The 16,368-nt window shown below is 40.7% G+C and overlaps 1 protein-coding gene across 1 annotated transcript in view; it reads right to left on the bottom strand.

Moving 5' to 3' along the window:
• Positions 1 to 688: 688 nt before the first annotated feature.
• Positions 689 to 16,368, bottom strand: part of LOC117512415 (protein Wnt-2b-A) — a 35,416-nt gene continuing 19,736 nt past the window's right edge. Inside the window, exons 3-5 of the mRNA XM_034172472.1 lie at positions 4,399 to 4,676; positions 4,034 to 4,298; positions 689 to 1,464 (exon numbers count right to left, since the gene is read on the bottom strand). Of these exons, the coding sequence (XP_034028363.1) occupies positions 1,235 to 1,464; positions 4,034 to 4,298; positions 4,399 to 4,676 (773 nt within the window). The 3' untranslated portion in view covers positions 689 to 1,234. The remainder of the gene's footprint in view (positions 1,465 to 4,033; positions 4,299 to 4,398; positions 4,677 to 16,368) is intronic.

A 16,368-nucleotide genomic window follows, 5' to 3' on the forward strand; every position in this document is an offset into this window, starting at 1 on the left:
CACACCCTGATTCAGACTGAAGCAGCCTTTGTTACTGATATAGTTTGTATTATTACTGTCCCAGGGTCTCTCAACACGTGTGTGTGTGTGTGTGCGTACTTGCGTGCGTGTGTAATGGGAATAACATGCCAGGTTATGACAGCAGTACAACAGAACTTACTCTCTGGCCTTTTCGGTCACACTGATTAGTTCTGCTGTCTGCAGTATATAGGCTCTCCGACTATCTCACTTTCTCGTTCAACATGCCTTTTGTCTGTTTAAAAAAATTCAAAGATTGCAATTTCATACTAATATGCCATATATTTCATACGAACACCTGTTTAGATGAAGCAATATACACAATGTTATACAAGCAAGCTGCAGAGTGCAGAAGTGAAATCTGTCTGCTGTTGCATGACTGAACCAACTCCAACTACTTCTCAGCAGCCGATTGTTGTCTCGCACACTGAAAACTAGACTATACTGTATGATCACAATAACTGAGTGCTTGTCCGTCTCCTCGCGTAGTGCAGTCCCATCGGCAGATGAGAATTTAAACACTTTATCATTTAAATAAATCACTTTACACAGCTCTCTTTTTTACGGTTGCATTCAGAGTTCCTTTAAGGCATCAGTCCATCTCTGTGTCCATACGTTCACCTGGTGCTCTCATCCCTTTGTTCTTGTAGAGTCCTCTGCTTGGACTTTTGCTTTAAAGCACATTTGTCCAAACTCCTTCCCAGTGTTCAACCAGGCATTCCTGTCGGTAGGTGAGAGCGCATTTTACCAAAGTAAAATTATATGAGTATATGATGATGATGTTGGATAATACTGAGTATGTTTGAAGGCTCAGTTAATGTGAAATGTGTCTTTAAAGCATCATGAAGCAGCAAACCAATTTTAACCCAGAATCACACATGAGAAAATGACCCTCTAGGCTGAATGTTTCATAAAACTCCAGCCAAACCATTTCGTTTTTACTGGTTTCATTGTCCGTCAGCTAATCCCAGAGGTGCATCCAGATCAGAGGGTTGTTCACAAGCTTGGGGGTAATTGGTATTTATTCATATTGACTGGTACTGTATGTAGTGCTTTCGCCAGAGAAATGTAGAAAAGCCATGCAATGAGGAACCAAGATGGGAGCAGGGAACGACAGCGATGCAGAGCACTTTCAGACAAACTTTTCCAGAAAGCCATGTTCCACAGGATGTCCTGCAAAGGGAAGGGGCGGGGTCATATTGCAAGGGGTGCTTCCTCAGGTCTGGTCCAGCCATTCAGCTCGTTTCGGGGCCTTGCATGTGTGTATGTCCACAGCTTCCTCACAGTCCTTACACTCCACCGCGCAGCACCATATGAATTTGCACTCGCACTTGGTGATTCGCTTGACCCTCATGGTGTCATAGCCCCGCCCACAGCACATCACCTCGCAGCCATCAGTGCCACGTGATGTCTTATTGCAGACGCGACCAGCCGTGCCCAAGGAGCCTGTGCACAGAGCAAAAACAAAAAACGAAAACATATTCTCAATCTTTCATTGATTCACGCTTGATTAATAAAATTAATAAAAATTAATTAATAAAAAATTAATAAACTGAAGTAGCACAATTTGTGTTTTGTCCAGAAAATTTATTTTTACATTTCTTTGTGATTCAAGCCTTAGATGTTCTTCACTTGAGGGATCAATGCAAATGGCTTGCATTAACATCAACTTGAAGAACTTTAAAGCAGCTCTCACAATGCTACAGATTGAGGAAATGTATGCATAATAGAAGTTAAATTTTGATATCCATTTTTGTCCTGTACAAATCCTTTTCTTAGTTGTTACATGTGTTCCTTGTCACCAAGTCCATTGGAAAGTTTTGTGCATACTCAAAACTTTGAGTGGACTTAAGACAGGTTGGTTTCCTGGTGGTTGCATGTATGTTTACCATGTTGTCCTGTACTTGTTCATTATCTTGCCATTGGACATCCAGTAGAAGTTAGCTGTTAACATTATCTATTTAAGAACCGTGCTAGCTTGCTGGCTTAGTCTAGTCACCACAAAGGCTCTCTAAGGCTCTCCTTGTGTAGTTAGTGTGTAGCTAATAAAGGCCTGTTGAGAAAATATTATATTCTGACCATATGTGCTCATGTCAGTTAGTGACTTTATAAAATACTTTAACTTTTCATTTGTGATGCTTGATATTTATGTATGTTGGAGAACCCAAGTGGTGTTGTCTGAGACCAAAGTTTAAGACCCATCCATCTTGCTAAACCATATAGATCAGGGGTGGGCAACTTGTTCCAGAAAGGGCCAAGAGGGTGCAGGTTTTCTTTGCAGCCACTGACTCCACCAGGTGATTTCACTAATTAATATCACTTTGAGCAGGTGAAATCAGTTAATGAGTGAAATCACCTGGTGGAATCAGTGGCTGCAAAGAAAACCTGCACCCTCTTGGCCCTTTCTGGAACAAGCTGCCCACCCCGATATAGATCAAATTTATGTTGCCAGTTTCTAATATGCCCACAATATAATTCAATTATTTTCATGATGTTCAAAATTTCCTATGACTCAATTTAGGGGCCGCATCCTCCTAATGCTGCATTTGTCGCCTGCATGCGTCACAGTGGCGTGACTAGGCTGTCCCACTTTGAAGGCTCTTTGGAATGCAGCAGATGAATGCAGCCTTCTTTCCCTTGAAAATGAAGGACACGACAGGTGTTTGCAGTCCATACAATCCCAAGAGTTATTATTGCATGATTATTTTAAAATTTTTCAAAATAGTTTGTAAATTAGTAAAAACAAAAGGACAATTTTGGGCTCAATATATCCAATTGTAAATGAGTAATAAGAATGAATAAAGACTGAAAAATGATTACTAAACTACAGGTTATGGGCACTAAGCTAGCTTGCCGCGTACAGCTGTGAAGTTTGCTAGGCGACAGGAGGTATGGGCGAGAAAAGCTAACAACACAATCACAGCGCGCTCCATGGCTAGACCAGTATAATTTCAGAATGACTGATTCGACATTCACAGTCTAGGACGGCCAGATCATCATAGAATGCAGCTTTCGAAGGATGCAGCCTCTGAATTGAGACAAAATCATGATATTATAAATTTGGCCAAAACAAGAGCATGTGTCCAGTTTGTATATGGCTTGATGCTAGCATGCTAGCTGTCAGTTAGTAGTCTGGTTATTAACTAATGCAGAAAATATATTGTGTGTATCCTTACAGAGTTTAGTAGTGGTGTTTTATGTGAGAAGCTCTCTATTTGAACTGCAACCTATCACAACAAGCTGGCCATAGAACAACAGACCCACACACACAAGTATGCGGTGTTGGTAGAGAGGCCTGTAGTTATACTGCCTTTCCCAAGCCAACACTCCCTTTGAAGCCAATCGATGTGTGTGCGTGCATGTGAGGGTTAAATGGACAGTGGAGCGTGACAGACAGACAGGCTCTCACACTCTGAGGCCCACCGTGCCCTCCAGCTACGCTTAGCTCAGACAGAAAGAGAGAGCAAGAGAGAGAGACTGACAGAAAGAAGTGATTTTTTTTATGAACTGCTTGTATCCCCAGGCTGTGGATTCCACCACAAAGGTGAAGCAGAGGAGGAGGAAGGAAGATGGGAAAGGTAGACAATAGGAGAGAAGAAGAAGAAGTTTCCATGTCTGCTGTCGGTGGAGGTGCTGCAGAATACGCCTCAGATTCAAACGTCCAAACAAAGACAGTCATAACTGGTGTGGTATACTGATAAAAATCCACTGGCTGTCTTCTGGCCATCAGGTTGTGTGTGTTTGTGTGTGTTGACAGAAACTGACAGAGGTCAGAAAGAGCATATCCTCGGGGTAGAAGGATATTAGCTTCCAAAGACATCACACGGGAGGCTTACTGTGTTATCTGACCACCGTTACACACACCCACACTGACATTCACGCGTACAAACACTAGTCACGCATGAACATACACACAACACACACACCCCCAAAACATAACACAGTCTGGGCAATCCATCAACCTCCAGACCACTTCTTTTTGTCTGCATCTCTGTCTATCGCTCTGCTTATTTACCTGCTGCTTTGTCTTGTAGGCAGTAATCTGGAGAGTTCTCGAAGTAGACCAAGTCATTCTTTGTGGCCTTCCTGAAGGCTTTGTTGGCTACAGTGAAGCCTGTCCCATCTTGATTCATTGTGACTTCAATCGCACCGTTGTATTTTCTCCTCAAGTAGTCACCGGTCTTCCTGAAGTCTGCCATAGCCATCCAACATGTCCGCAGTGTGCACGATCCACTCACCCCATGACATTTACACTCCAGCTTCATAAACCGTTTGACCGCCTAAACATTGAGAAAGAAGTGATAATTATGTGTACGTTGTTTCATTCTAGAAAACTGATTTTATTTGCACTTGTACCAGTTTCTGCCATTACACACTTACTGTTCTGCCACATCGATTGTTGTGTAGGTTCATGAGTGCCCGTGCATCGCGGACGGTCCGCTCTTTGGCATCTATGAAAGCTTTGGCGAACTTTATCCCGTAGTTGATGTTGTCACTACAACCACCCCAGTCAAACTCTCCTTTGTCATCGCTACCCCGTCCACGCTTGTGGGGGTCACAGTTACATGTCTTGAGTTCCCCCTGGCTGCATGCGCGAGTAAGTGCATACACCACTCCGGCTGAAGAGATGGCGTAGACAAATGCTGCTTCCCGACTGCCTGAGAGAGAAAGACAGAATTGACACAGAAATAGAGATTACAACAAATTAGTTGTAATTATGCAATGCTATGATTTTGGAGGGTGCTTTGGTTAATTATTGGCCCTCCACCTATGGTTAGCAGTTGTCCATTCCATTAGCAGCTTCAGGCCAGAATAAATGTTATTATCATTATTATTTTCAACATACAAGCGAATACAAACAATATCCACTATCACTCATCAAACAAAAAACATCCATTGCTGAGTGATGTGAGACAGTGACTGCAAATCTGAGTGACATTAGCGTGCCATACTTTGGTTGGTTGATTGAAAAAAATCGAAGATGGTGGAATATGTTCCCAGACAGGTGTATTTCTCTATAAATCAGTTTCCCTTATTTTTTTCTTCTCATCTATCTATCTATCTATCTATCTATCTACAACCCCTGGCAATAATTATGGAATCACTGGCCTCAGAGGATGTTCATTCAGTTGTTTAATTTTGTAGAAAAAAGCAGATCACAGACATGACACAAAACTAAAGTCATTTCAAATGGCAACTTTCTGGCTTTAAGAAACACTATAAGAAATCAAGAAAAAATAATTGTGGCAGTCAGTAACGGTTACTTTTTTAGACCAAGCAGAGGGAAAAAATATGGAATCACTCAATTCTGAGGAAAAAAATTATGGAATCACCCTGTAAATTTTCATCCCCCAAACTAACACCTGCATCAAATCAGATCTGCTCGTTAGTCTGCATCTAAAAAGGAGTGATCACACCTTGGAGAGCTGTTGCACCAAGTGGACTGACATGAATCATGGCTCCAACATGAGAGATGTCAATTGAAACAAAGGAGAGGATTATCAAACTCTTAAAAGAGGGTAAATCATCACGCAATGTTGCAAAAGATGTTGGTTGTTCACAGTCAGCTGTGTCAAATCTGCATTGGGCAAGGTGATGATGCTGGAACTTTTGTTTGGTACCATTCCAATGAGATTTATAAAGATGACTGCCTGAAGAGAACATGTAAATTTCCACAGTCATTGATGATATGGGGCTGCATGTCAGGTAAAGGCACTGGGGAGATGGCTGTCATTACATCATCAATAAATGCACAAGTTTACGTTGATATTTTGGACACTTTTCTTATCCTATCAATTGAAAGGATGTTTGGGGATGATGAAATCATTTTTCAAGATGATAATGCATCTTGCCATAGAGCAAAAACTGTGAAAACATTCCTTGCAAAAAGACACATAGGGTCAATGTCATGGCCTGCAAATAGTCCGGATCTTAATCCAATTGAAAATCTTTGGTGGAAGTTGAAGAAAATGGTCCATGACAAGGCTCCAACCTGCAAAGCTGATCTGGCAACAGCAATCAGAGAAAGTTGGAGCCAGATGGATGAAGAGTACTGTTTGTCACTCATTAATGAACATCCTCCGAGGCCGGTGATTCCATAATTTTTGCCAGGTGTTGTTTCTACATTCAACAAAAATATATACGCAACACTTTTGGTTTTACTCCCATTTTGTATGAGATGAACTCAAAGATCTAAAACTTTTTCCACATACACAATATCACCATTTCCCTCAAATATTGTTCACAAACCAGTCTAAATTTGTGATAGTGAGCACTTCTTCTTTGCTGAGATAATCCATCCCACCTCACAGGTGTACCATATCAAGATGCTGATTAGACACCATGATTAGTGCACAGGTGTGCCTTAGACTGTCCACAATAAAAGGCCACTCTGAAAGGTGCAGTTTTATCACACAGCACAATGCCACAGATGTCGCAAGATTTGAGGGAGCGTGCAATTGGCATGCTGACAGCAGGAATGTCAACCAGAGCTGTTGCTCGTGTATTGAATGTTCATTTCTCTACCATAAGCCGTCTCCAAAGGCGTTTCAGAGAATTTGGCAGTACATCCAACCAGCCTCACAACCGCAGACCACGTGTAACCACACCAGCCCAGGACCTCCACATCCAGCATGTTCACCTCCAAGATCGTCTGAGACCAGCCACTCGGACAGCTGCTGAAACAATCGGTTTGCATAACCAAAGAATTTCTGCACAAACTGTCAGAAACCGTCTCAGTGAAGCTCATCTGCATGCTCGTCGTCCTCATCGGGGTCTCGACCTGACTCCAGTTCGTAGTCGTAACCGACTTGAGTGGGCAAATGCTCACATTCGCTGGTGTTTGGCACGTTGGAGAGGTGTTCTCTTCACGGATGAATCCCGGTTCACACTGTTCAGGGCAGATGGCAGACAGCGTGTGTGGCGTCGTGTGGGTGAGCGGTTTTCTGATGTCAATGTTGTGGATCGAGTGGCCCATGGTGGCGGTGGGGTTATGGTATGGGCAGGCGTCTGTTATGGACGAAGAACATAGGTGCATTTTATTGATGGCATTTTGAATGCACAGAGATACCGTGACGAGATCCTGAGGCCCATTGTTGTGCCATAAATCCAAGAACATCACCTCATGTTGCAGCAGGATAATGCACGGCCCCATGTTGCAAGGATCTGTACACAATTCTTGGAAGCTGAAAATGTCCCAGTTCTTGCATGGCCGGCATACTCACTGGACATGTCACCCATTGAGCATGTTTGGGATGCTCTGGACCGGCGTATACGACAGCGTGTACCAGTTCCTGCCAATATCCAGCAACTTCGCACAGCCATTGAAGAGGAGTGGACCAACATTCCACAGGCCACAATTGACAACCTGATCAACTCTTATGCGAAGGAGATGTGTTGCACTGCATGAGGCAAATGGTGGTCATACCAGATACTGACTGGTATCCCCCCCCCCCCCCAATAAAACAAAACTGCACCTTTCAGAGTGGCCTTTTATTGTGGGCAGTCTAAGGCACACCTGTGCACTAATCATGGTGTCTAATCAGCGTCTTGATATGGCACACCTGTGAGGTGGGATGGATTATCTCAGCAAAGGAGAAGTGCTCACTATTACAGATTTAGACTGGTTTGTGAACAATATTTGAGGGAAATGGTGATATTGTGTATGTGGAAAAAGTTTTAGATCTTTGAGTTCATCTCATACAAAATGGGAGCAAAACCAAAAGTGTTGCATTTATATTTTTGTTGAGTGTAGTAAAGGTTACCAAAGAAGAATGACGTCTTACTGTGACATTGCCAAGCAAACTAGAGATACAGGAGCATTACTGAAAGAAAAATCAAACTTTGTTTCAATCAAACAGTCAGGAGGCTCGGCAGGTGCTGCTGAACAGGGTACAACCACATTGTGTACTATGCTAAATCAGTGAAAAGATACCATGGTCTTAAAAAATGCACTATGTTCCAGAGCATACCAATGCAATGGATGGATAATGTCATTATCAGACCACCTTTCATTATTGATCCACCTTTGACGAGCCAATATAGAGTGTCAGTGCATGAAAAGTAATGTTAACCTCCAGAGAATGCCCAAGTAAATGACAATAATTACTTTCATCAACAACTTTTTTCTATTTCAACTATCATATCAATGTAAACACTGGACTATATATGCTTGTTTAGCTGTAGTATTTCTGCCACTGCATGCTCTGAAAATATTTGTTTTTGTTTTGCCTTGTTTGAATGGCCATAGATGGTCACTCCATTAAGTCAGTTCTGCTTTGGGTTTCTACCAATAATCCAAAAATCACTATGGAACTTTTCCTTACACTGTTGCCACTCTGCTTGCTCATGGGGTGAGTATGGTCAAGACCTGAGCTGTGTATGGTATCTTTAGGCAAATTATGTTGTCAATTGATGCTGTATAAATAAATGGAATAGAGCTGAAGCTGAATTTAAATTATAATGACAGCCTGTTTCCAAATACACAAGAAGAAGTTACACATATCAAACCCTGAACCAGTTCTTCTTGGGTTCTTCCATTTATGGTCAGGAGCAGCCATAGTGGATCCGGTTTGGATCAGCACATTGATTTGGCACAAGATGCCCTTCCTTATGCAGCTGGAGATGTACATGGAAAATAGGCTTGAACTGGGGACCTTCATAGAAGCAAGTGCAATAACTCCTTTCATCACCATACTGCCAGTATATATCAAGATTCAAGATTAATTTATTAATGACCACACAACAAGTTGGTGGAATTTGTTTCCAATACACTCCAACTGCCACAGACAAGATACAGCAATTAATCCACAATTATTACTTGTTTACTGTAATAATGGCACACATCACAATTAAAGACAACACATATACATTTGACATTGTTTATGTGCTCTAAACTTTGAGACAGTTCGTTATCCGAATTGAGGCAATGTAAGTGTGTGAGGAGCCACAGCAACGTGGTTGTTATCAAATCCAAGCACATAAAAATGTGGAGGTGGTACATACATATAACATGCTTATGAATACTTATATTATGCCAGAGGGAGGTTTTCATTACCACCATTGCCTATGTGCTTGCTCAAGGGGGTGGTAAGGTTTGACCTTACCCATCTAAAGAGCCTTGGGGTGACTTCATTGTGATTTGGCGCTATATAAATAACTGAATTGATATAATACCATGACGATCCCTGGGTGTGAACCATGAGGGTGACTGTGCAGCTGACGGGGCATATCAGGCCCGATCTGGAGTACAGGACAGCTCTGTTTAAATATTATCATGGAAATAATCCTAGCAGCGGGGCTCTCCTCTGCTCACATAAATTGTTTAAATACAGACACAGTGATACCCCATTAATCAGAGCCACAGTGATGTCATGACAACATTATCTATTGTTGGTCTGCTCATCTGTTCTTTTCTGGTCTTTTCAGTCCCTTATACTATGATTCAGTGATTGTGTGGTTAAAAAAATCATGGATAACATTAGTTATAGTTGGTTTTTGGAAGGCCTGCATGAAATGAATGGCTCAGAAAGCAATTTCATGAAATTTGCCAACAGCATTTGTCAATCATTAGGTGCTTTTCAATATAAAAAAACATGAATATTTGTGTCACTTGATGCATGACATAAAAATGCAAGAGTAATAACAGATATCAGAATTTCAACCCTGCTCATTTCTTTCCACCATCCTAATGCTGCAAATGCATGTTAATGGCGTACTACAGACATAAAACCAGACAATGCAGAATTTTCAAGAGGACAACAGAAAGTTGCACACCACACATTAAAGGTGGAAGATACCATCAAATTTAAAATTTTACAAGATTTGGGCTTAGTTACAACATCAAACTGTATGTTGATATATTCTCAAAAATGGATTTGGCATAAAAATAAGATCAATATTTGTGACATTCCAGAGAAAAATAATGTAATAAAAATAATGTAATAGCAGGAAGTCAAGTCTATCAGTGAGAGTATGAATCTAAACTGCGAGGATTTTTCTGTTTTTATATAACATTAAGTAAAGTCCCAAATGCTAAAACATGACAGGTGCTTTTGTTTAAGTTTATCACCTGCCAGATTACATACTAACAACAACAACAATAATAATAATAATAATGACTTGTGTTTATAGGAAACCTTGTTATGGGTAAGATACTCAAAGCGCTTACAAGTTGCATTATTATTCATTCACTCACGCACTCACATATTGGTGGTAAGCCATACCCACCAACATTTGAATTTACTGTACCAATATGGGACACCTGTGCGTGGCTGCGAGCGCCAAGGGTGCGAAGCATAACTAGGAGGTCTGAGGGAATGCCCGGACCAACACAAATGCGCAAATAATGGGCATCCTTGCATATATGGCCAAGTTTGGTGCTGGGTTTTCCTGAACTGCACTTCAGCAAGGCTTGTTGATGTCCTTTGGGTAGGTCAGCATGATACTTGGCATAGATCAGGCAGATCTGGAAATGTCTGTTAAACCTGTGCCAGTTATGAAGTTTTGACTCATTTGGTGGAATGTTGAGCAATGCTGGTTTCTCAGAATGCAAAAGATGGAGAATCACGCCTACAATTTCTGGATCAGGTTCAGAACTTCTCATTCGCCCCTCATAATATAGTAGAAGGGCTAGTAACAGTTTGTAGGAAGAAAGTAAGAGAGACGTTGAAAGGTATGGCAATTGGAAAGTCACTGGACCAGGTTGAATGAAATCAGAAATGTATGACAGTTAGATGGAGAGGAAAAACTCAGAGCAGTAGAAACTCTCAAATGAATTGAGGAACAATGTGAATAGGAATAGTGTGAAAAGAGAGATGTTCAGGATAGTGAAGCTAGAAAGAGATTAAGCTGATGTTACATAAAACGAACAAGAGCAATCCGAGATTTCTGACGTCCGCCAAGGGTTGACAAGGGCTCAAAATAAAAGATATGTGATTCACATCATTACCTGGACTTTACCTAGATTCGGATTCCACAACACAATGCAATAATTGCATATTGATCCAGAATGGTCCAACTGATCAAGATGTTTCAATCTGATATTTAATTCACAAGCTGAAACTAAATAGTGTCTTCCTGATCTTGGTTTTACATCGTGATGTTGTATCCATGAAGTAGCTTTGACTTAATTCTTAAAAGTCTCCAAAGTGAAATTCTGATCCAGAATCCGGATCCAGATCACTTCCAAAGTTTAATGGAGTCTTCCAAGGCCTACCACCAATGTGTGGTGAAAATGTAGTGAAAATCTGTTAAGTAGTTTTGACGTAATCCTCAAAATCCAACAAAGTGAAGCATACAAATTAAAATCCTGATCTAAAATCCACATCTGGATCACCTCCAAAATTCATACTTAAAAGCTTATATAAAGCGAAATATTGATCCAGAATCCAGATCTGTATCCAGATCACCTCCAAAACTGAATGGAGTCTTCCATGGCCTAATATCTGTGGTGCAAATCTGAGAATCCACGAAGTTGTTTTGATGAAATCCTTAAAATCTTATATAAAGCGAAATATTGATCCAGAATCCAGATCTGTATCCAGATCACCTCCAAAACTGAATGGAGTCTTCCATGGCCTAATATCTGTGGTGCAAATCTGAGAATCCACGAAGTTGTTTTGATGAAATCCTTAAAAGCTTATATAAAGCGAAATATTGATCCAGAATCCAGATCTGTATCCAGATCACCTCCAAAACTAAATGGAGTCTTCCATGGCCTAATATCTATCTGTGGTGAAACATTTGTCAAAATCCGTGCAGCAGTTTTGACGTAATCCTGCTGACAGATAGACAAATAAATAAACAAACTCAGATGATTTTATTACATCCTTGGCAGATGTAATAAGAACTATTCAGAAATAATCCACAGACTGCAGTCTATATGGTTCAGCTGGAAGAGGGTATCAGGCGTGTTGAAGGACTGAAGAATTATTTGTCCGATGGGTTAAAGGTTATGTTTATAAAACAGTCATAAGACCAGAAATGATATAATGGACTCAGACTTGTGCAGTTAAGGGAGTGCGTGATAAGTTGGATGTGGCAGAAGTGAGAATTATGAGATGGATGTGTGGATTTTCAGAGACAGAAAGAATGAGAAATGAGAGAAACAGAAGTACAACAAAAGCAGGAGACAAACTTGAGAAAGTGCAGGAAAGTAGACATGCGGTGAGAACAAACAGTGAGTATGTCAGTAACAGCGATAAGGGGAGACAAGTGAAAGAAGGAAGAAGGCTGGAGTGGAGGTGGATGGATGGATGGATGGATGGATGGATGGATGGATGGATGGATGGATGGATGGATGGATGGATGGATGGATGGATGGATGGATGGATGGATGGATGGATGGATGGATGGATGGATGGATGGATGGGGTGCAGGACAGGACTGTTTGGAGAAGATTCATTAGAAACTTCAACCCCATATAAATGTGTGGGGAAAATTAAGAGAAACACACAGAACTCCACCAATACATAAACAAGACATCTGTAATCAATTCATAGACTCATAGGCCCTGCTCCTGCCACACTAAATTCTGCATGTATTATATATCAGTGATAACAAATCTTTTGTGAAGAAACATCTGAATTAACAAACTGGTCATCCTCTGTACATATATATAAAGGCACCTTGACACTTGCACAAATTTGATCCCCACACTGGCATGCAATCTTGCGTGCCAATGAGTACAGTTGTCGTAAACTGTGTATGAATTGTGCGTGGCTGCATGCCAGTGCACAAAGAAAATTTTGAAATGTTCAAAATTTCTGGCATGCATAAATTTTACACCACTTGCGTGAGCTAGTTGTGAGCATTGCGCAACCTATTCAAAAACATTACAAGTCACTGCGTGTCATTGTGTACAAGTCATATGAACCTGATATTACATTATGACAAGATGCTACATCTATTATAAACATAACTTTACAGATACATTATCTAACTCATGCAACTGTTTGTCCATTACAATATATATTACAATATATATTACAATATATATATATATATATATATATATATATATATATATATATATATATATTTATATTTATATTATGTGTGCATGTGTGTGTGTGTGTGTATATATATATATATATATATATATGTATGTATTATAAATAATTACCTTTGAGACAAAATTCCAAATACGTTCTCCACCACACGATGAGCACAAGACAATCTGTAGCGAGACCACCTGTAGTGATTCTGGGAGTGATGACAGAATGGTTTCATCAGCCAGGTTCTGAGAGCCGCAAATGTGCAAATGTGTCATCGGCTCTCAGAACTACGAAATGATATGGCGCAGGCTTGATTTTATATAGCAGGGAATCAAACGGGACAAAGTGGGACACATTGTCATGATGAACTGCGTGGCAGTGCAGGAATCAAATTCATGTCAAGGTGCACTCTAAAAAAGGAACTGCTGTCTCAACAAGAAAAACTGATATAGCAATTTGCATAGATTTTTTTTTAAGTCATTTCAACTTAGATATTTCAACTTTCAACTGAGTTAATGCCACCCAACTTATAGTTAAGTTGAAATAATTTTAGTTAAATTAAAATAACTTTAAAAAATCTATGTAAATTGTTACATCACTTTTTCTCATTGAGACAGCGGTTCATTTTTTAGAGTGTGCCTTTATAAATATGTTTTCAAAAATTATCTCCTCTTGGCAACACTGTACCAGAATTGTTATAAATCTTGCAACTTTTACGGCGACGGTACCTGGCTATACCCGGCCGCTGTGCGTAAACAAATGACATCATAGCACGCGCGCAGCCCAAGAACTGTCCGCAGAGGAAAAGATGAAAAGGCGAGAAGTGTGTTTTGGTCCCAATATGGATATTCTGGATGATTTTCTCATGGATAGTATGACAATGAACAGCAGCTAAAGCAGCCAGCTTGATGAGGACACACTGCCGAATTTTGAGAGCAGCTCACGCGCCAGCCGACACGACAAAAGTTAAGTGAGCCAACTTTTTATGTACACGTTATGTGTTGTGTATCTCAGTAAAAAGTGATAATATGCAAATAACATGCTGTTGTCGTGCGGTATGCATTTTCTGAGTCACTCCGTTCATGACAGATATTCGCCCAAATTAGATGAGGGCGAATATCTGTCATTTTGGGTGACTGGGCATGAACATCAGGCCTCTGAAAATGCATACCGCCCTCCAAAAGCATGTTATTGTATTATTACCACTGAGCAAAGTTTGATTGAAATGGTTTAGACGGAGTTGCGCTTACAAGATTCATGGACAGATGGGCAGGTGGACAGAGTGCTTCTTTGATATATCCATAAACATTTGTTTGTAGGGAGTATAATAAGCACATATAGATTCTGGTGAAATTTTTGACACATTCACCCCAAGATGATGAATTCTTTGTTTTATCAATTATGGAAGACCTTTTGCTAAAATGTCAACTCTATATAATACTCTGCTTCATACAGCAATAAGCATATTATTACTGTACATGCAGATTTGATGAAACCTCTTCTTTGGTTTAGCCATCAGTGCACATTTTTTATGTAGGTTTTATTAACTTATTTATTTATTTATTTTAAAGTCACATTACTGATATTTTTTAGGGCAGTGGTTTCCAACCATGTGCCTTGAAGGTCCTGGAGGGTGCAGGTATTCATTGTAAATCACAAACAGCTACAGGTGATTTCACTGATGAATTCCTACCCTCTGCTCCAAGTGGTGTTAATCAGTCAATTCAGCTGGTGGTAGTTAAAACTTGCACCTTCCCTGATCTTTACAAGACATGGCTGGAGACCACAGCATTAGGGTGTAATAAACTTTGTGGTATCTAGATCAGGACTGACCAACCATATTCCAAGAGGGGCCTTGAAAGTGCAGGCTGGATGGAATAACTTACAAAAGGCATCGAGAGTTTGGTGCAACCAAAAAAGTAAAGCAAGGATGAACAATTAGATTCATACGACAGAGATAAGACCACTTATGAGAGAATGGTGCCCATCCAAAGATGGATGGGGCAAAGTCACGGGCAGTGAGGGGAGTGCCAGAGAAAAGTTGGATGTGATAGAAATGAGAACATGAGATGAATATGTGGAGTTATAAAGATGACGCATGATTGGCCAGCCCTGCTCTAGAGAGTCACTAGTGGGTTTGTTTTGCATCAGGTTAGGTCACAAAAATGATAACCAAAAGCACATTTGCTTCTTGGCTTTGTTGAGCATGAAGGCAAGGACAAACTTGAATAATGCATTATTTTTTATGACATAATCATATGTTTTGCATTTTAAGCTATGTACTGGAAAATAACAATATACTACAAAAACATACTGAAGTAAAATATCTAATACCTGTGCAACCGTGTGGAGTGCTCAATGTCAGAATTCAAAGTAACAAAACATAACACAAAGTCACAAAATATACCGATAGATGTTTTTTTCTTTTACTATCTTGACTCAGAGGAAGGGATCGTTGCTGGTCATTATTCAGATCTGTGCTGTTTGCCTGACAGTGAGAATATCTCTAAATATTTACATCAACATTACTGTTTATTCTGTTCCACTACACACACACAGACACACACACACACGCATGCACAGTCTCTATCTCCATATCTGATATTTTTTCATGCATTGTCAGAAGGGGCACTGCCAGGGATTTTGGGCCCCATGAAAAGAAATCTTACTGGGCATATTATTTGGTCAGTATTATAGTTGTATTAGGGGCCTCTCTGGGCCCCTGTCAATCATTCTCCCCTTTTCAGCACCCCTGATTGTCAGCCCCCACACATATGTAAGACAACTGGAAGAGTGACAACCACTCAACTACGTCTGCATGGACAAACACCTTGCACCAAGTGATTAGCTCCCTTGCCTCCTACACAGAAGATCCCCAGGTTATGGCCACCCACATCATTCCACTCTTCTCCATGTACACCTTGAGTTATGTCATGAAGTGTATAATTTGTGCCAAATCAACATGTTGATGGATACCAGATCTGCTGTGGCAACCATGACCAAAGTATCTATCTATCTATCAGTTAGTCAGGGCTGTCAATTGCTTGCAATATTTAACTGCATAAATTGCATGACTTTTCATAGTTAACTTTTTATCCCCCCCCCCCCCCCCCCCATCCCCCATCAAACACTCCCCACTCCGGCGTCTGCTCATGTCACTCCTTTCCCCTTCTGCTGAGGCGGTGCAGTTTTAGCTGCAGCCCCCGTTACTCCCCCCCAAGCCGATTGCAGCACATCTCAGGGTTGCTGCGTGGCCTTCACCCAACTTGCCTCAATTCGGATAACGGACTTCTTCAAACTTAGTGCACATAAACAATGTCAAATGTGTATGTGCTGCCTTTAATTCTGATGTGTG

This window comes from Thalassophryne amazonica, chromosome 6, assembly GCF_902500255.1.
Source record: "Thalassophryne amazonica chromosome 6, fThaAma1.1, whole genome shotgun sequence".
Lineage (NCBI taxonomy): Eukaryota > Metazoa > Chordata > Actinopteri > Batrachoidiformes > Batrachoididae > Thalassophryne > Thalassophryne amazonica.